The 21,672-nt window shown below is 38.0% G+C and overlaps 1 protein-coding gene across 1 annotated transcript in view; it reads left to right on the forward strand.

Annotated features, from left to right (window-relative positions):
* Window positions 1-21,672, forward strand: part of LOC140511089 (scavenger receptor cysteine-rich domain-containing protein DMBT1-like) — a 244,342-nt gene that overhangs the window by 17,876 nt on the left and 204,794 nt on the right. Inside the window, 2 exon segments of the mRNA XM_072620114.1 lie at window positions 670-783; window positions 3,596-3,913. Coding sequence (XP_072476215.1) covers window positions 670-783; window positions 3,596-3,913 — 432 coding nt within the window.

The following is a 21,672-nucleotide window of genomic DNA, read 5'->3' on the forward strand; positions in this document are numbered from 1 at the left end:
CAAATACTATCTGTGGGATTCTGGGGAATCCCACTTAATCTCTCAGCATTCCAGGCAACTCTCTAACAATCTAAATATAAATGAGTTGCCAAACTAAATCTTCACACTTAATTTCCACAGCACTTAAATAACAGGGCAGCTAGTTGGCACAGTTGATCAGGCTTGGAGTCAGAAAGACTCATTTTTCTAAGTTCAAATCTGACCTCAGACACTTCCTAGCAGTGTGACCCTGGACAAGTCACTTAACCTTGTCTACCTCGGTTTTCTCATCTTTAAAATAAGCTGGAGAAGGAAATGGCAAACCACTTGGGAATTTCTTTGTCAAGAAAACCCCAGAAGGACATCTAAAGAGTCTGACATGACGGAAAACCATTGAACACCAAAGTTAAATAACAGATCTTCTGTTTGGAGGTCCAATTCTTCACCTGAGGACCAATAAAATCTCTTCACTAACCAAAGACCAATGACACCAATGAAATCATAGGCAAAAACTTCTATCTCAATGCTATTCAAAAAGTATCCCCGGATGTAATAAGAGGGTATTAACAGGTATTGAAAGAAGTCTGAAGACCTCAGTCATTGCTCTTCATTTCATAATAACAATAAAGTGATGAATAGTTCCTCCTTGACAAATAAAAACTGAATTCTTTTTATTTTCATCTCCTGCAGCTGCAGCAGAATTACCACCATCTTCATCGTCATCATCTCCACTTTTATCTCCCGCATCATCATCATCTCTCCCAGAGCCACTTGTACCATCTTCAAAAATACCTAGTCCATCAAGTAAGCTCAAATATGCATCTGAATCCTGGCCAAACTCCAAGTTGGGAAATTCAGAATAAGGAATTTGAATCTACTCAAGTTTAAAAAAAGTTAAGATGTCATTGAGTGGTGAATGAGAATAGAAGGAATGAAAGAAGGGAAGGAAGGAAGGAAGGAAGGAAAGAAGGAAGGAAGGAAGGAAGAAAGGAAGGAAGGAAGGAAGGAAGGAAGGAAGGAAGGAAGGAAGGAAGGAAGGAAGGAAGGAAGGAAGGAAGGAAGGAAGGAAGATAACTTATTTTTGTGCTTTTGTATTGACTTGAGGCCCCATGACTGGAATACATTCCCTCCTCACCTATACCTCTTATAATCAGTCCCTAGTTTCCTTCAGCCACCTTCTACATGAAACCACTCCTGACTGTTCCCATCCCTAGTTACTACAACTATCTTCCCCACCCCAAATTGCTTTAGATATTTTGCTTTTATTTATACATACTTATAGGTATAACTATGTCTCTCCCAATAGAATACAAGCTTCTTGAGGACAAAGACACTCTTACTTTTCTCTTAGCATCCTCAGTGCCCAACAAACTTCCTAGCCCACAGTAGGTGTTTAATTAAATGTTTGTTGATTTTTTTCCATTGATTGCTTCCTGTTGAGCTCAGTGGTGCTGACATTGAAGTCATAGCTTGAGCAGTACTTCCATCTGGTGGCTGTTTAGGTGATTTACAGGCATGGTGGGTGGGTAGGAACCAAGCAACTTCACAGGCTGCTATTGCAAATCCAAGTCTATTAAGAGACAGGAAATTTCACAAGTATCAAAATAATAAGATTAGATCATGTGTAATGAATCTGTCATGGATGTAAAAATTGAGAGGGAGAATTCAAATTCTTTTAAATGGTCATATGAATTCCTTTCCAACCATTTGTTGTCTTTAAAAATCTTAGGAAATTCCATCTAAACTTTGGATTTTCAGTCTAGAACTTAGTATTTTGATGCTAGAGGCAGTGGTAATTAGTGGACCAGGCACTGACCTCAGAGTCAATTGTATCTAGCTGCATATACTGTACCTCAGATTTCTCATCTATAAAATAGAGTTGGACTCAATGACCTTTCCAGTACCCAAATGTATTATCTTATGATATTATTTAGGAAATGAATCTAAAATGCTACTTGTCATGTTCAAAAGGGGAACATTTTTTCCTCTAATGATTGTAATAGAATTCGATAAATCCCACACTGAAATTCTCAGGCTATCAATGAGTCATAACATTTTTTAGCTAAAAGGGACCTTCGCCTGACAATAGTCCACCCCAGAACACACACCACACATACACGCACACACATACACACACACACACACACACACAGAGTTTACAAATGAAGAAGTTTAAGTCTAGAAGCTTGGATTTAATTCAATAGGTACCCACTGAATGGAGTGGGCATGGGGTCTAGGTGCTCAGGATACAAAATGAAACACAAAATAGTCCCTGTTCTCAAGGATCTCAAATCTGACTTGGAGGAAATAAGTACACAAACAAGTAGCTTTAACATACATACAAAGTAAAAATAAAGGAATTGGACAGTGGGAAGGAGTGTTGAGAAAGAAAGCTAATAACTGCAGGGATCACAAAAGGCTTCATGCACAAGGTAGCACTTGAGTTGAGCCTTGATAGGACTCCATGATGCAGAGATGGAAAGAGAACAATTAAGGTGTGTGTGTGGGGGGGGAGGTGATACCTGTGGCTAGAATATGAAAGATAAAATACCATGTTTGTCAAACAGCAAGTAAATCATTGTGTCTAGAACACAGAATGCATGATGGGGAGGTAATATGAAATCATTCTACTTAAGATAGGATGGAATCAGGTTGTCAAAGATTTTAAATGTCGATAATAAAAATGTATATTTTATGTAAGAGGTAAGAGTGAACCATGGAAGATTGTTGAGTAGGATAGTGACATATTAAGATCCACTCTTAAGATTATCAACTCAGCAGCTTTGTGGAAAATGAATTATAGAGGGAAGAATTTGGAGACAGAAGGAAATTGTAATGGTCCAGGTAAAGGGTAGATCTAATCCTTGTACCTAAGTATGAAATTTCAACTTCACAAGTATAATAAGAAAGATGAAGGGAGAAGGGAATAGGATAGGAACAGGAGAAGAACAGGGCTGAGGTGAATGGGGATGAAGATGAGGGAGTCAGCATGGCATGGTAGTAAGGGAAGAGAGTGTAAGCTTTAGCAGCTTTCTATCTAGAATCATGGTGATTTACATAAGAGAGAGAAATGGTTGGCTATCTGTTGGATGGTTTATTGTCACACTCTTCCCAGTTAAAGGGGAGCTGTGCCTAGCTAGGATGTTAATTTGATTTTCTCCGTACGGTGGTAGCCAGGTGGTTGAATAGATCGATGCTAAGAAACTAGTATCTAAGCCCTCCCTGATCTTTTATGGTTAAGGTAAAATTAATCATCTCTCATCAGTAAAAATATTACTGCCCAACCCAAAAGCAGATTTTTGACTTATCACTTCCTGAAATGGAGGGGTGTTGCCCAATTTTTGACCTGGGATTGTACCAAGTGGTGGTAAAGGACAGTTAAGAGTAATTCTAGAACAATGATTTGTTTGACCATTATCACACAGCTCACCAGTGATAGAATCAGTCAATCCCATATCTCCTGAGTCTCTCTCCACTATTCTACTATATCACATTGCTCTGAACTTAGTCAAAAGATAAGATAGAGGAAGAATTTTGTAGGTCTCAAAAATTATATGAATCCAAAGAAGATGAATATTGAACATTTAATGTATTGACCCTTTCCTCTTGTACTTAGACAATCAGCCTTCTGTGAGACTAATAAATGGGACAGGAAGATGTTCAGGTCGGGTAGAAATTTACTATCAAGGGACTTGGGGAACCGTGTGTGATGACCATTGGGAGCTGAAGGAAGCAGGTGTGGTGTGCAGGCAGCTCGGCTGTGGACAAGCTCTTTCTGCCCCCCATGGAGCCCACTTTGGCCCTGGCTCAGGAAAAATTCTCCTGGACAATGTGCAGTGCAGTGGAGAGGAAAGCCACCTGGCTCAGTGCTCCCATGATGACTGGTTCAAACACAACTGTGGTCACAAAGAAGATGTCAGTGTCATCTGTGCAGGTGAGTGTGACTTTTCTCTTTCAAAGACACAGTCACGCTTCATGGTGTGTGTTTAGACTCATCATATCAATATTAAGTTGAAAAAAGCCTGAAACAAGACCAAACAATTACATATAGGAAAGCAAGATTAAAAAGTGGTTTGGAAGGAGAAGGACAATCCTGTTTTAGAAGTTTTCTGCTTTATGGCATCATTTTCGCAGTTGTATATGAACATGTAAATAGGAGATGCCATTTTGTTCTCAGTCAAATAACATGATTAATAAAATTTTTACCATGTCTTCATTTCTCTGCACCAACAGGTGATGAAAATTCAGCAGATAATTCATCAGGTAGGACAACAACTTTTTTGGTTTATTTCCATTTTGTAGACAGCTCACTTAGCCAAGCTGGGTTTGTTTTCTTTCAGTGGAAAATTAAAGACAAAGGTAAATAGAAGGAATCTCATTTTAACAATTTAACTAAGAAATATTTAGGAAGATTTAGTGAGAACATCTTGTGTGCAGAGCACTATATTACATTAGAGAAAGGTCCAAAGTTTAAAGCAGACCTGGTTGCATCCAGTTTCTTGAGGGCAAGGATTTTTTCACACAGCATAAAAAGAAGCCATGATATTTCACCACCTGCTACTTCTCTAGTCACTTGGATCAGTCCAACCTGGCCTAGGTACCGCATAGTCACCTGGTCTTTGATTGCCTTTCTATCAAGGAACCTTTGTAACCTGAACCCCAAAGTGAGAGACCTTCTTGACTTCCTTTTGTGAGGCAGATAGGAACTTAATCTAGGTATCAGTTTTACCATTTAGCCAAACTTTTACTTTGAGTAAAAACACTCAAGTACTTTGACCTCAGAGTGCTCTTTCTTCAGGGTCCATATGCCTAAAGCAGGTCACAGGTGACCTGAGGGTCTCCAATAATCTCTGATGTTTGTCTACATAAGGTCCATGATTCCTGCATCCCTTTTGTGGTATGACCCTTACCATAATTTCAGTTTTCTTCTCTGAGAGGTACACATGCCCATGAAGATCACCATAAGTGTCTAAGTGTCCACATAGTGAGCCCCATCTGATTGGACTGACTGAATGTACCTTAGTGCCAGCTGCTAACAGCATGGGGTCACTAATTGATAAGGAGGATGTTCCCCATAGATCTAGTCCTACATTTGCACTGTCAGCAGGACATCCTGCTCTCCCTGATAAACTTTAGCTCTCTCAGAAAATTCACATCAGAATTCATACAATATTTGACTTGGAAATTACCTTAGAGATGTCTAGTCTAACCTTTTAATTAGTACATAAATTTTTTCCATGAAGATGATATTAACTAGACTCTAGTGGGGGATGAAATGTGTGGATTGGGTTATCTTGAAGTAGCTATGGGGCAATAGTTCTGTTTAAGATCATCTTAGAACCTACTCAAATATCCAGAGAAGTGATTCCAAAGGGGAATAAAGCTAACTTTCTGTCTACTCGGAATAGAAAGAGCATATACATAACTGTTTGCAAGTTGTCTCCCATTAGAATATGAGTTCCTCTGGGAAAGGGGAAGGAACCCTGTTTTTGTCTTTTTTTGTATCCCCAGTGCTTAGCACTGTACCTGGCACATAGGAAATGCTTAGTAAGTGCTGACTGACCTAATTGAGCCGAGGTGTTCTTAGAGTATGGTATTCTTGTGTTCATCTCTGGGGGTCACAGCTGAGTGCTATTGAGATCCCATCTCTCTACCCCCTCATTACTTCCCATTCTTAGTAACAAAGGCAGAGTCACTAAATTCACCCATTAGTTAGGTAGCACCTCAGCCTCCAAGTAGACTGTAATCATTTACATTAAAAGACACAAGTAGTTGTTGCTTGAGTCATGGGGGAGAGGAGGGTGGAAGTGAAAAAAATGAAGGGAGTTTGAAAAACTTTGAGAAAGGGTAAAATTATTGAAAAGTTCTAGTACTTATCCACATCCAGTGACATCATTTTGATAGCTCTTCAGGTCAAATTGGAAGCCTGACCATTTGCAGATAGGTTCTTGAATAATGGACCAAATTGCTGAGTTCATTCCAGTGTATCAATGGGATGATGGAAATAATTGACCCCTAAATCCTCTGCCTGGTTGTTTCATGCATCTTGGCAATGGATTTAATCTGCCATTAACACAGATCATTGAGTAATGAATCCATTACTTGACATGAGAACATTATGACATTCGAGAAGAGTGAAAATGATCACCTTAGTTCCCTGAAGCCATCAGCACCAAGACAGGTGCTTTTAAATTCAGTTCACTGAAAAAATGCCAAGTGGGTCAAATAACCCATTAGATGAAGACCAATGATGGCTAAATGCCATGGAAAATACATACTCTATAGCCATTTAAGTCACCCACTAGATAACAGTGAGGTTAGCAAATGGCTCAGGAAGGTGCTCAGGACATGGCCACATTCTTTCTTAAGTAATATGGGGGACTGAATGTGACAATTTCAGGAATATGAATGCAGCTGACATAGAATGAAGGCAACTAGAGTGTGGACAGTGGGTTTCAGCCACTTTGGAGCAGTCTCAGTAAAAATCCTCCTGGACAATGTACAGTGCATGAGGAACAGAGACACCTGGAACAGTTTCACCAAATAGTCATTCCACAAACATTATTAAGCATCTACTTATGTGCCAAGCACTGGGGATGCAAAAAAAAAAAAGCAGAAATAAAGTCCTTCCCTCAACGAACCCACATGGAGTTCAATGGGGAAAACAATATTAAAATAACTAAATACTTATTAGCCATATACAGAAAAGACAGAAGAAAATCATGGGACCTGAGATGACACTAGAGTTGTCTGCTCACATTAATTTGTTTCTTTTTCCCGTACTGGTAATTTCTTTTTTTTTTTTTAATTTATTTATTTATTTAACTTTTCAACATTCATTTCCACAAAATTTTGGGTTCCAAATTTTCTTCCCATTTCTCTCCTCCCCCCACCCCAAAACACTGAGCATTCTAAATGCCCCTATCACCAATCTGCCCTCTCTTCTAACATCCCTCCCTTCCCTTATCCCCATCTTCTCTTTTGTCCTGTAGGGCAAGATAACTTTCTATACCCCATTATCTGTATTTCTATTTCCCGGTTGCAAGAACAATACTCAACAGCTATTCCTAAAACTTTGAGTTCCAACTTCTCCCCATCCCTCCCTCCCCACCCATTCCCTTTGGGAAGGCAGGCAATTCAATATAGGCCATATCTGTGTAGTTTTGCAAATGACTTCCATAACAGTCATGTTGTTTCAGACTAACTATATTTCCCTCCATCCTATCCTGCCCCCCATTTCTTCTATTCTCTCTTTTTATCCTGTCCCTCCCCAAGAGTGTTGACTTCTAATTGCTCCTTCCTCCCGCTGCCCTCCCTTCCATCATCCCCCCCCTACACTGCTTATCTCCTTCTCCCGCACTTTCCTGTATTGTAAGAAAGGTTTTCATACCAAAATGAGTGTGCATTTTATTGCTTCCTTTAGTTGAATGTGATGAGATAAGCTTCATGTTTTTTCTCTCACCTCCCCTCTTTTTTCCTCCACTGAAAAGTCTTTTATTTGCCTTTCTTATGAAAGATAACCTTCCCCATTCTATTTCTCCCTTTCTCCTCCTAATGTATTTCTCTCTCACCACTTAATTTCATTTTTTTAAGATATGATCCCATCCTATTCAATTCACCCTGTGCTCTCTGTCTGTCTCTCTGTCTGTCTCTCTGTCTGTCTCTCTCTCTCTGTGTCTGTGTGTGTGTGTGTGAGTGTGTGTATGTGTATGTAATTCCACCAACTACCCAGATAGTGAAAAAAGTTTCAAGAGTTACAAATAATTGTCTTTCCATGTAGGAATGTAAACAGTTCAACTTTAGTAAGTCTCTTATGATTTCTCTTTGCTGTTTATCCTTTCATGCTTCTCTTGATTCTTGTGTTTGAAGGTTAAATTTTCTTTCAGCTCTGGTCTTTTCATCAAGAATGCTTAAAAGTCCTCTATTTCATTGAAAGACCATTTTTTCCCCTGAAGTATTATACTCAGTTTTGCTGGGTAGATGATTCTTGGTTTTAGTCCTAGTTCCTTTGACTTCTGGAATATGATATTCCATGCCCTTTGATCCCTTAATGTAGAAGCTGCTAGATCTTGTGTTATCCTGATTGCATTTCCACAATACTTGAATTGTTTCTTTCTAGCTGCTTGCAATATTTTCTCCTTGACCTGGGAACTCTGGAATTTGGCCACAATGTTCCTAGGAGTTTCTCTTTTTGGATCTCTTTCAGGTGGTGATCGGTGAATTCCTTGAATACTTATTTTGCCCTCTGGTTCTAGAATCTCAGGGCAGTTTTCCTTGATAATTTCATGAAAGATGATGTCTAGGCTCTTTTTTTGATCATGGCTTTCAGGTAGTCCCATAATTTTTAAATTGTCTCTCCTGGATCTATTTTCCAGGTCAGTGATTTTTCCAGTGAGATATTTCACATTACCTTCCATTTTTTCATTCTTTTAGTTTTGTTTTGTGATTTCTTGGTTTCTCATAAAGTCCTTAGCCTCCATCTGTTCCATTCTAATTTTTAAGGAACTATTTTCTTCAGTGAGCTTTTGAACCTCCTTTTCCATTTGGCTAGTTCTGCTTTTAAAAGCATTCTTCTCCTCGTTGGTTTTTTGAACCCCTTTTGCCAATTGAGCTAGCCTATTTTTCAAGGTGTTATTTTCTTCAGCAATTTTTTGGGTCTCCTTTAGCAAGGTGTTGACCTGCTTTTCATGCTTTTCTTGCATCTCTCTCATTTCTCTTCCTAGTTTTTCCTCCACCTCTCTAACTTGATTTTCAAAATCCTTTTTGAGCTCTTCCATGGCCTGAGCCCATTGAATATTTATTTTGGGTGTTTTGGATACAGAAGCCTTGACATTTATGGCTTTCCCTGATGGTAAGCATTGTTCTTCCTCACCTGAAAGGATGGGAGGAGATATCTGTTCACCAGGAAAGTAACCTTGGTCTTATTTTTTTCCCCTTTTTTGGGCATTTTCCCAACCAGTTACTTGACTTTTGGGTCCTTTGTCAAGAGTAGGGTATACTCTGGGGACCTGTAAGATATCAGTTCCTCCAAGGTGGCACAATCAAGTGTATGCTGGGCACAGGGAAGGATTTTTGTGCCCAGAATCTTAGCAGAGTTTCCTCTCCACAGACACCTGACCTCCAGTTCTGCCAAGCTAGCACTGGGTGGGGGGGAGGAGAAGGGGGGATTCAGTCAAGTTGCAGAGGCAGGGCCTCCATTAAGTTCAAGACAAAGACCAGCTGCCTCAGGGCGTCTACACAGGCTGAGGTAAGACTTCAGTGCCCCCAGGCTATGGTCTGAGGCTGCTGTAGGGGCTGCCCTGAGAACTCCTGCTGCCTGCCCAATGTGAAGACCCTTCTCCCTTCCTGGCCAGCTGAATAAACCTGTCACTGACCTTTGGTGCCTGTGGGTTGAGGGATCTGTGGACGCTCTGCTGCTGGGACTGGGGATTCTGTGACTGGAGATTCCACCCTGGAGGGCTGTTCACAAGCTGTGTGCTCACACAGCCAAGGCTGGGCTGGGCTCCATGCTCTGAGCTCTGCTCTGCAACCAGTGCAACTGACGTTTCCTGTGGGTCTTTCAGGTCACCCTTGGCTGGAAATCTCCTCCACTCTGTTGTTCTCCACTTCTGCTGCTCCAAGCTTTACTGAGAGTCCCTCTCTACAGGTGTTTTATGGGCTGTGTGGGGGCAGCCTCCATATGTGTGTCTTTCTACTGCACCATCTTGGCTCCTCCCCTGATAATTTCTTTAGTAGGAAGACCCCTGGACTTAACAATGCCTTTTCACTCACTAATCACAGTAATAATTTATATTCACACAGCACTTTAGGGTTTGAAAAGCTATTTACATATGTGATCTCATTTGAGCTTCACAACAACCCTGAGAGGGAAGTGATATAGATATTTTTATCCTCCTTCTATAAATGAGACAATTAAGATTTCAGTGGGAGCTTGCCAGTGGTCATACAGCTAGTAAGCATCTGCGTCCTGATTCAAACCCAGACCTCCTTGATTCTATAGCCAGTATTCAATCTACTATGCCATGCCAAGTCTCTAAGCCCCTCTAAGAATCAATTTCATCAATTGTGAAAATGAGAACAGTTTCACACTCTCTACCACATAGGATTAAGGTAAGGAAAATATTTTATAAACTCAGGCATGATATATTACCATCATCTCATATACAAATTTTACAAGGAGGTTCAAATACAAATAATCTTAAAGCAAGTACCCATCATGTTACTAATATTTTTACTTCATGTTCTGAAAACTATTTTACAAGTAAATAAAACAACTACTTTTGTAGTTGAATGAAAACCTTAGAATGTAAGCTAACTGAAATCATCCTCAGTATACTTCCAGTAGCAGAAGGACAATAGAGATGACATGTATCTTATCCTGTTTCCCTGTGATTTTGATCTCCTTCCTTTGTTACATTACCATTTTGAAAGCTTTTCATTCAGTGGAACTTGAACATTTGATATGGTGATATTTGTCCAAAGTGTCATCCATGACTCAGTATATAATATTGGTCCTGTTCCACTACAGTTTCCATTACTGTCTATAGGTTGAGTTCTCTAAAGTATTTGGAGGTCTGTATCTATACTATGGGGACTGTTTTTTCTGTTCGTCTATGAAAAGTAGCAAGATTCTAGTTTATAATTCTAACCACTAGAGTCATAGTTCTTGTTAGATACTTGGTAGATGTTAAACTTTTACAACTTTCAGTGATGTTTTGAATAATTCCTACTACTTTGTTATGGACATCCAGGTAAGTACAATAGATAGAGTGGCTGTCCTGGAGTCAGAAAGACTCATCTTCTTGAGTTCAAATCTGGTCTCAGATATTTTGTAGTTATGTGACCTTCAGTAAGTCAGTTAAAATGAGTTGGAGAAGGAAATGGCAAACCACTCCTGTATTTTTGCCAAGAAAACTCCAAGTGGGGTTATGAAGAGTCAGAAATAACTGAAAAACAACAACTACTACTTTGTTGCATAATCTATGTTGCTAAGTCCAAATTCATTAAGACTAAACCTTCTGTATCTTTGGATTCCAATGCCATTATTATAGTTATTGATTTACTTTACATAATTTACATAAGGCACCTAGTACTCTTGCAATCAGTCAACATACCCTTTCTCTCTTCATAGCAATAGATGTTGACTCTTCATTTATTCTATCAACAGGTATGAAAAATCTTATGCTTATGTTTTACTAAAGGGATGTTTTTCCCTGAAGTTGAGAAACAGGTAGAGTAGTGACACAGAACACTGGGCAGAAGATGCTCATCTCTTCTCCATTCTAAAAAGGCACTACCTCTTTCCTGATGCAAATGAGAGGGAAACCCATTGAGCAAGTACTGGTTGAGCACTAGGTTCTATGGGGGCCTAAGAAGGAGTATAGGACATAAAGTCTAATGAAGGAGATAAGGCTAATATCCATGACACAATTATGAACACTATCAGATAGTATTTCTGAATTGTGTCATTCACTCCTAAGTGCTGGAAGAGTTTAGATAAGAACAGTTGTGACTAACCATATGAACCCCTGGGGCAAGTTTTACATTATACCCCCTGGAGCAAACAGGAAGAAACAGGATCCCAAATCAAAACAATCTCAGTTAGGGACATACTGGGCAAGTACTTCCTAAGGTCATCACGTTTTTCTCCACCCTTTTCATCATCTCTTGTCCTACTTAGAGCCCCAGGAAAGCCTTTCTTCTTCTCCAGGGCATACTTCAAGGTTCCTGCCAAGAAGGTCACTGTGAGGATAGACGATGGGAACAGGAGGAATAAGGGAGGAATTCCCCCAGGGTATAGATATTAGAAAAAGGAATTCACTATCTGCTAGTTTCTTAGTCCTCCTAATTAATCTTGCTAACGAGATACTAAACTCAATTATTTCTATGCTGCTGATGTACTCAATGAGCTATTATCAGCCTCTGAATTCCCAGTATATTGGGGCAAGTCTTGATTGGCCCACCCTAGTTATAGCTCTGAAGAAGAGGGCTATCAATGAAGTCTAGAATGATGAGTCTTTTTTTTTTAATAGTTAACATTTATTTAGTGTTTTGAGGTTTACAGGTAGCTTTATATGTAATATCTTACATTATCCTTACGATGATCCTGTGAGGTAGGTACCGTTTTTATCCCCATTTTTTTTATCCCCAAACTTCACAGGACAAATCCCCTTAAGGATTTGTTTGGATTCAGTCAAAGGGCCACACTTGAGGACCTAGAGGGCCATATGTGACCTCAAGGCCACAGTTTCCCCACCCCTGTACCAAGCAATGGAATCTCTGTGTTAAAGGATATAGGCATTTTAGTTTCATTTTTATTATTTCAAATTGTTTTTCAAAATGATAAAACCAATTCACAACTCCACTCAACAGTACATTAATTTTACACAGCTTTTATCATTTTGATAGTTTCTATCTTATGTCATCTTTGCCAATTTTTGGCTTTTCAGTGAAATTTTAGATTTGTTTTCAGTAACACTTTACATATTGTTATTTTATTATTTGCTACAGTTTTTTATGCTTATTAATACTTTACAATTCTTTTGAGGGCTGTTTGTTCACATTCTTTAATCACTTATCCATTTGGGAATGGCTTTACAACTAACATTTTGTGGACAAGAGGTTTTAAAAGGGATATTGACCAACTGGAGCTCATCTGAGAAAAGATAATACACCCAAAGAGACTGGAAATAACTTCCTGTGAGGAATAGTTGAAGGAATTGAGTGTATTTAACTTCTTTTTTTATTAATTTTATTTATCTTCAGTGTTCTACAATCACTGCCATATAACTTAGATTTTTTTCCACTCCCTCCCGCATTTGTCCCCCCTCCCTCTCCAAGATTGCATACAGTTTTATATAGGTTCTGCACAGACATTCCTATTAAATACATTTTCACTATAGTCATGCTGAATAGAAGAATTAAAATAAATGGGAGAAATTATATAACAAATTAAAATGTAATACACACACAAAAATGATCTGCTACATTCTACAACTGAATTTCATAGTTCTTTCTTGGGATATGGAAGGCATTTTTGCCTTATAAGACCACTGAGAATTTTTTTAGTGCTTGCACTGCAATGAAGTTCCAAGAAAAAACTCTCTCACACTGTGGTCATGGCTGTGCACAGAGTTCTCCTGGTTCTGTTCCTTTCACTCAGCATCAGATCACATAAGTCTTGCAAGGCCTCTCTGAAGTCTTCCTGTTCATCATTTTTTACAGTGCAATAGTATTCCATTGCATTCATATACCATAATTTATTCAACCATTACCCCAATTGATGGGCATCCCCTTAATTTCCAGTTTTTGGTCACCACAAAGAGTGCTGCTATAAATATTTTTGTACATGTGGGAACTTTTCTCATTTTTATGATCTCTTGGGGATGCAGTCCTAGAAGCAATATTGCTGGGTCAAAGGGTATGCATAGCCCTTTGGGCATAGTTCCAAATTGCCCTCCAGAATGTGTGGATCAACTCACAGCTCCACCAGCAATGAATTAGTATTCCAACTCTCCCACATCCTCTCCAACATTTATCATCTTCCTGTTCTGTCATGTTTGTCAATCTGATCGCTGTGATGTGGTACCTCAGAGTTGTTTTGATTTGCATCTCTCTAATCAATAGTGATTTAGAGCATTTTTTCATATGACTATAGATAGCTCTAATTTCCTCCTCTGAAAACGACCTATTCATATCCTTTGACCATTTATCTATTGGGGAGTGACTTATAATTTTGGACATTTGACTCAGTTTGATATATATTTTAGAAGTGAGGCCTTTATCACAGACATTAGCTGCAAAAATTCTTTCCCAGTTTTCTGCATCCTTCTGAATCTTGGTTGCATTGGGTTTGGTTGTGCAAAATCTTTTCAGTTTAATGTAATCAAAATTATTCATCTTGCACTTCATCATACTTTCTATCTCTTCTTTAGTCAAAAATTCTTCCCTTCTCCATAAATCTGATATATACATTATTCCTTCCACCAATTTGTCCATAGTCTCAATCTTTATACCTAGATCATGTACCCGTTTGGACTTTATTCTTGTGTACGGTATCAGGCATTGGTCTATGCCTAATTTCTGCCACACTGTTATCCAGTTTTCCCAGGAATCTTTGTTGAACAGTGAGTTCTTATCCCAGAAGCTGGAGTTCTTGGGTTTATCAAACTGTAGATTGCTATGTTCATTGCCTACTGTGTATTGACTACCTAGCATATTCCACTTGTCTACCCTTCTGTTTCTTAGCCAGTGCCAAGTGGTTTTGATAATTGCTGCTTGGTAATACAATTTGAGATCTGGAAGTGCTAGGCCACCTTCCCTAGCATTTCTTTTCATTAGTTCCCTTGATATTCTGTACCTTTTTTTCTTTCAGATGAATTTTGATATTATTTTTTCCAGCTCTAAAAAGTAATTATCTGATAATTTAATTGGTATGGCACTAAATAAGTAAATTAATTTAGGTAGAATTGTCATTTTTATTATATTGCCTCGACCTACCCACAAGCAACTGATATTTTCCCACTTACTTTGATCTGACTTTATTTGTCTTGTAATTGTGTGCATATAGTCCCTGGGTTTGTTTTGTCAGGTAAACTCCCAAATATTTTATAGTATCTACCCTAGCTTCAAATGAGATTTCTCTTTCTATCTCTTGCTGTTGGGCCTTACTACTAATATATAGAAATGCAGACGATTTGTACAGGTTTATTTTGTAACCTGCAACTTTGCCAAAGTTGTTTATTATTCCAAATAGTTTTTTATTTGACTCTCTGGGGTTCTCGAAGTATATCATCAAATCATCTACAAAGAATGATAACTTCATTTCTTCTTTGCCTATTCTAATTCCTTCAATTTCTTTATCTTCTGTAATTGCTACAGCTAACATTTCTAGTACCATATTGAATAATAGTGGTGATAATGGACATCCTTGTTTCACCCTTGATCTTATTGGAAATGAATCTAGCTTATCTCCATTGCGTATAATGCTTGCTGAAGGTTTTAGGTAGATACTGCTTATTATTTTATAGAAAGTTCCCTTTATTCCTATGCTCTCCAGTGTTTTTAATAGGAATGGGTGTTGTATTTTGTCAAAAGCTTTTTCTGCATCTATTGAGATAATCGTGTGGTTTCTGTTAGTTTTGTTGTTGATATGATCAATAATGTTAATAGTTTTCCTATTATTGAACCAGCCCTGCATTCCTGGTATGAATCTTACCTGATCATAATGCATTATTCTCATGATAAGTTGCTGTATTCTTTTTGCTAAAATCTTATTTAAAATTTTTGCATCTATATTCATTAGAGAAATTGGTGTATAATTTTCTTTCTTTATTTTGTCTCTTCCTGGTTTAGGTATCAAAACCATATTTATATCATAAAAAGAATTTGGGAGGACTCTTTCCCCAATTTTTCCAAATAGTCTATATAGTCTTGGAATTAACTGTTCTTTAAATGTTTGATTGAATTCGCTTGTAAATGCATCCAGCCCTGGAGATTTTTCCTAGGGAGTTCATTCATGGCTTGTTCAATTCTTTTTTCTGATATGGGGTTGTTTAAGTATTCAACTCCCTCTTCTGTTATTTTGGGCAATTTATAATTTTTACAATACTCATCCATCTCATTTAGATTGTCAAGTTTATGGGCATAAAGTTAGGCAAAGTAATTTCTAATTATCATTTTAATTTCCTCCTCATTGGAGGTTCACCCTTTCATTTTTGATATTGGTAATTTGGTTTTCTTCTTTCTTTTTTTTAATCAAATTGACCAAAGATTTATCAATTTTATTAGTTTTTTTCATAAAACCAACTATTAGTTTTATTTATTAGTTCAATAGTTTGCTTAATTTCAATTTTATTAATCTCTCCTTTGGTTTTCAGTATTTCCAATTTGGTATTTACTTGGAGGTTTTCAGTTTGTTCTTTTTCTAGCTTTTTTAGCTGCATGCCCAAGTCATTGATCTCTTCTTTCTCTATTTTATTCATGTAGGCGTTCAAAGATATAAAACTTCCCCTCAGAACTGATTTTTTAGTATCCCATGAGATTTGGTAGGTTGTCTCATTATTATCATTCTCTTGAAAGAAGTAGTTGATTGTTTCTATGATTTGTTGTTTAACCCACTCCTTCTTTAGGATTAGATTATTTAGTTTCCAATTAATTTTTGGTTTATCTTTCCATGACTTTTTATTATATGTAATTTTTATTGCATTATGATCTGAGAAGGGTGCATTGACTGTTTCTGCCTTTCTGCCTGAATTGTGAGGTTTTTATGCCCATGAACATGGTCAATTTTTGTATATGTGCCATGTGCCACTAAGAAAAAGGTATATTCCTTTCTATCCCAGTTCTATTTTCTCCAGAGATCTATCATATCTACCTTATCCAGAGTTTTATTCATCTTCTTAATTTCTTTCTTGTTTATTTTGAGGTTAGATTTATCAAGTTCAGAGAGAGGGAGGTTGAGGTCCCCCACTGGTACAGTTTTACTGTCTATTTCTTCCTGTAACTCCTCCAACCTCTCCTTTAAGAATCTGGATGTTATACTTGGAGCATACATGTTTAGTAATGACATTGCTTCACTGTCTATCATGCCTTTTAGCAGGATATAGTTTCCTTCCTTATCTCTTTTGACTAAGTCTATTTCTGCTTTTGCTTTGTCTGAGATTAGGATTGCTACCCCTACTTTTCTTACATCAGCTGAAGCACAGTATATTCTGCTTCATCCTTTTACCTTTAACCTGTGTGTATCCCCCCATTGCAAATGTGTTTTTTGTAAACAACATATTGTTGGATTATGGCTTTTAATCCATTCTGCTATCAATCTCTGTTTTATGGGACAGTTCATTCCATTCACATTCACAGTTATGATTACAATCTGTGTCTTTCCCTCCATCCTCTTTCCCACCATTTGTGCTTTTAGTTCTCCCATATCCCTTCCCCTCCTCAATAGAGTTTTCATTTTTGATCACCACCTCCCATAGTCTTCCCTTCCTTCTTTCTGCCCCCCTCCTTTTTACTCCCCTTTACTCTTACTACTTCTTCCCTCCTTTTTAGCTTCCCCTCCCCTTTCTTCCCCCTTCCCCTCCTACTGCTTATATCACTAGTTAGATTTATATACTTAATTAAGTTTATTGTTCCCTCCTTGAACCAAATCAGATGAGAGTACTTCTCAAACAATGCTCATCTCCCTCTTCTCTTTCCCTCTACTATTATATAATTTTGTACTTCATCCTGGGATATAATTTACCATTTTCTGCTACCTCCTTTTTGCATCTCCTGTTACAATCACTTCACATGCTCAAATCACATTTTTATCACCACATCATTTACTTTATACTCATTCCCTCTATCTATGTATATCCCTTTTATATTTCATAATAGATGTACAATTCTCAAGATTAACAAGTATCATCTTCCCTTATAGGGTGGTAAACAGTTTGCCCGAATTGAGTAACAAGTTTTTCTTTTCCCCATTTGCTTTTTTATGCCTCTCTTGAGACCTATAAAATGATCAGTCTTCATGGAGGACATAATACTTGAGCTGAGTCTCAAAGAAGAGGCAGAATTTTGATTCAGGAGAGGGAAAAGTATTTCATGAAAGGGACACAATGGAGACAAGAAGGAAAGCATATTCAGGGAGCAATGAAGAAGCTGGCCTGGTCAGAGTTGTAGGTTGATAGATTGCAGAGTATAAGCTCCTCTAAATAGGGTAAGTTCTTATCAGAGAAGTTCTTAAAATCTAGGGAGAAGATTCTAGACTTGATGTGTTAGGCAATTGTTGTTTGTCCTTCGTTGCTGAAGAAAATCATGCCATCAGAGAAATGATGACAGGACTTGCATTTCACTTTGTTCTGAGTGAGAGAGTGCTGTGCAAGTCACCAGCCTCACTTCTCCTCTGGAGCCATCTGGATCCAGTTACCAGATATTCATCATTCCAGATATTACTGAAGATGGTCCAGTAGGCAATGAGGAGTCATTGAAGGATGTGGAACAGAGAACTGACATGATAAAAGTTGAATTTAAAGAAGATTCTCATGTAGGCAGTGCCCAGAATAGATTGGAGCAAGATTAGCACCTGATTGGATACAGGAAATGAAGGAGGGGGTTTCTTCAAATAGTACTCTAAGTTTTTCAGTGCCACTATCTAACACAAGTAAATTGGAATGAGATGGTATTTGGTGGGAAAAGATGATTAAGTTTTTTACATTCAAGTTTGAGGAGGCAGTGGGATATCCAAATGTAAATGTCAAATAGGCATTGAGAAACACAGAATGAGGGCTTGAGATGACACAAACTAGAGATAATTGTTTTGAAGTCATCAGTAAAGAGGCATTCGTTGAAATCATGGAAATACGAAGTAGTAGTTTCTCCAAGAAAGTATTTAATGGAATAAGTAAGAATGGGAGGCCAAGGATGGTACCTTGAGAAATCTCCATATTCAAGAGGCAAAACGAAGGAGAAAGAAATGATTGGAAGGGTAGGCACAGTATGACATCATGAAACCAAAAGTAAGATAAGAATGAGTGGCCAGTGTAGGAGAATGGAACACAGAATAGAGGCCAAGGTTCCAGAAAAGACTTCTGGACTTGGTATTAAGGTCTTTGGTAACCTTAGAAAAGCAGTTTCTTCAGAGTGGTAGCAAGAAACTAAGAAATATGTGAACTACAAGGAAAAAAAGGCAGTGGGTATAGTCCACAAATTTAAGTTTTGTATTAAATGAAAGTGTATCTCAGTCTATAAGAGCATTTTTATCCATGAAGGAGACAAAAGGCCTATGTATACTTGAAAGAAGAGGAGAAGGATCCAAAGGATAGGAAGAGAATCAAGACTCTGGAGAAGTAGTAGATTCAGTTGAGGGCAAGATCTCTTTGATACGGAAATTATGGGGTGAATATCTTTTCCTTGTGTACAGATTTGGACAATCTTATAAATGGAGATTACAGCAGGAACTCCTGGACAGTGCAGAGCATTTGCCTTTGGAAGCTCCTGGGTTATTACCGGCCTCTAGTTTTTGTATGAATGGTGAAATTTGAATGACTGAAAGCCCTTTTAATTTCTAGAATTCATTTTGCACTAATCACTCTGGTGGAGACCAGCAACAGCTTCTGAAGACAAACTTGAGTAGGCTCATGAAGAATTTGTCCAAATAGAACTTTTTAAAACATGTTTAAAAGCATTACACCTGTCTCTTATATTGGCTTTTAAAAATAAAATGCTGTATTTGAATTTTCCATTGAAATAAAAGAAAAGTAGAAGATATGTGAACAAGGACACTGGTATGGAGATAATGAAGCAAAATATGACTGGGCTCTGACTAAAACAGTGAGATAAGTGAGGTAGTCATCAATGGGGAGACAATGAAGTGCCTAAGGCAGATTCAAAAATGAAGGGGCTAAAACCTCCAGAGCATGGTTTCTGGTCTCCTGAAAGGATGCTAACTAGACCATTGAGAAAATGGCCAGGAAATAGAGGGTGCACATAGTCCTGGAAGGTCAGGGTCCTCATTCACTGTTCTAAAAGCCCAAGAAGTAGATAGCATTTTATCATTCTAGTTGAATGATAGTTGAATTTTTAAAGCTCCCTGGGAATGCGCTTACTCTTTGTCTGCTCTCTCAGTCTTTGACTTATAAAGATGACAGCAAGCTACACTGGAGCTTCCGATAAGTGAAGGAAATGGATTCCAATCTACAAGCATTGAATTTTTATGATGTGCAAAGCACTGAGTTTTTAAGGACAAAAGGCAATATCTCTTGTTTTCAGGAAGTTTCTATTCATTCCACTGGGGAAGGAGGGAAACACAACATGTTCACAGTTGCAAGGCAATTGGTGGAAGGAGAGAACAACCTGCACAGAGGTAGGAAGGTGAAAAATAGACCTTTAAGGGAACAGTGATGAGTCCTAGGGCAATCTGGTCTCAACAAAGACTATATGAAGATCAAGACTGTAAAGTCAGCCTAGAAAAGTAGTTTGGAACGAGATTGTGTAGGATTTTAAATGCTAGGCTCAGGAGTTAAAGACAATTACATAAATGAAGCGTTTGGTAGTATCTGGACTAGGCCAAAATTGGGGAAATTGTAGAACTTTGAGGTCAGGGATGATCATTTATGCTTCTTGGTTGACCCTTCAGTGTTTTGACAGTTAACATACTGAATCTCCTCCCTGAATATTGTTTAAATTCCCTGTGAGTAACAGTTGTGAATTTGGGTCACTTGCCCATAGGGTCATAGAAACACAGAGAGATATAAAAAGGATTTTTGAAGTCATCTAAACCAGCCCCTTAATTTTACAGATGAGGAAAATGAGGCACAGAAAGGTGGACACCCAAAATTATGCAATCAATAAAATTTAGAGCCAGAATTTTAATTCCAAATAGCATATACTTTCTACTACCACTTTATCTGTATTGGTATAAAAAAATGCTTCTTTGGTTAACAATTAAATCAGCTTAGACAAGAGCAAGGAAAAGTTCTTAAGGATTCTCACAGCAGGCGGTAACAGGAAAGGCAGGTGGAAAGTTTGGTTTTTTCATAGCCACAGCAAGGAAGTACAAAGTACAGCCAGGTGGGTAATTTGATAATGATTTACATTACCCTGTTTCCAAAGATTTTTAGACCCTAGGGATAATAGATATCAGATTACAGGAAACTGGGTATTTACATCTCAAACTTTGCCCCAGATCTTGGGTGGAGTAAGGAATGTAAAAGACCTACTCATTTACTAACTAGCCAAAAGAAATTAGTCTATGGTTAGCCAAAATACAGGACTCTCAGGCCATTACTTATGATACAAGAGTAGGAATATTCAAAATTGAATTCTGTCTAAAATGCAATCGTCTAAATATATTTGTATAATGTTAATATTCAAAATTGAATTCTATCTAAATTGCAGTTCTGTCTAGGTATATTTTGTAAAACATATGGATTCTGCATGATTTTTTTTGTTTGTTTTTATAAAGATAACATATAGTGAACCTTTTAACTTGTTCTGTAGATTAAGTAATTCTATAAAAAAAAAAAAAACCAACCCAAATCTGTTGCAAAAATTGAAGAATTTTTTTTTTCACTTAGTCTAAAAACTACAGGATGCTATTAAAAGTCAAATACATTGAAGACTTCTACTGACAGGTCACTCACTACCCTAGACAGAGGCTCTTGTTACCTCTCCCCTGGATTCTCTCAACAGCCACCTAATTGGCCTCCCTGCCTCCAGTTCTTTGCTCTCCAAACCATCTTCCAGATAACTACTAAATTGATCAATCTAATGCACAGAACTGACCGCATCGTTCCCCTCTTCAAGACACTCCATTGTTCATTATCTCTGGGATGAAATACAAATGCGTATGGCATTAAAAGCCCTTAACAGTTTTGTTGCAGACTACCTTTTGAAAGACATTCCACTACATGTTATTCCCCCTTCATAGACTGCAGTTCAGCCAAATTGGCTTGGGCATTGTTCCCTATACATGCTCAGTGTCTCATTGGAAGGGGCAGACTGCCAGTCCCTCATGCCTAGAATACAAGCTCTCCTCACTTCTATCTCTTAGAATCCTTAGTATCCTTTAAGCCTTAGCTCAGGTGAGCCTCCATATAAAAAGTCCACACAAATTTCTCCAGTTGCCATTATTATCTGCCCCCAAAACATTTACTGTTTACTTATCTGTATATATAATGCCTTCCTCCACCCCATCCCCACACA

Source organism: Notamacropus eugenii, chromosome 1 (genome assembly GCF_028372415.1).
Source record: "Notamacropus eugenii isolate mMacEug1 chromosome 1, mMacEug1.pri_v2, whole genome shotgun sequence".
NCBI lineage: Eukaryota > Metazoa > Chordata > Mammalia > Diprotodontia > Macropodidae > Notamacropus > Notamacropus eugenii.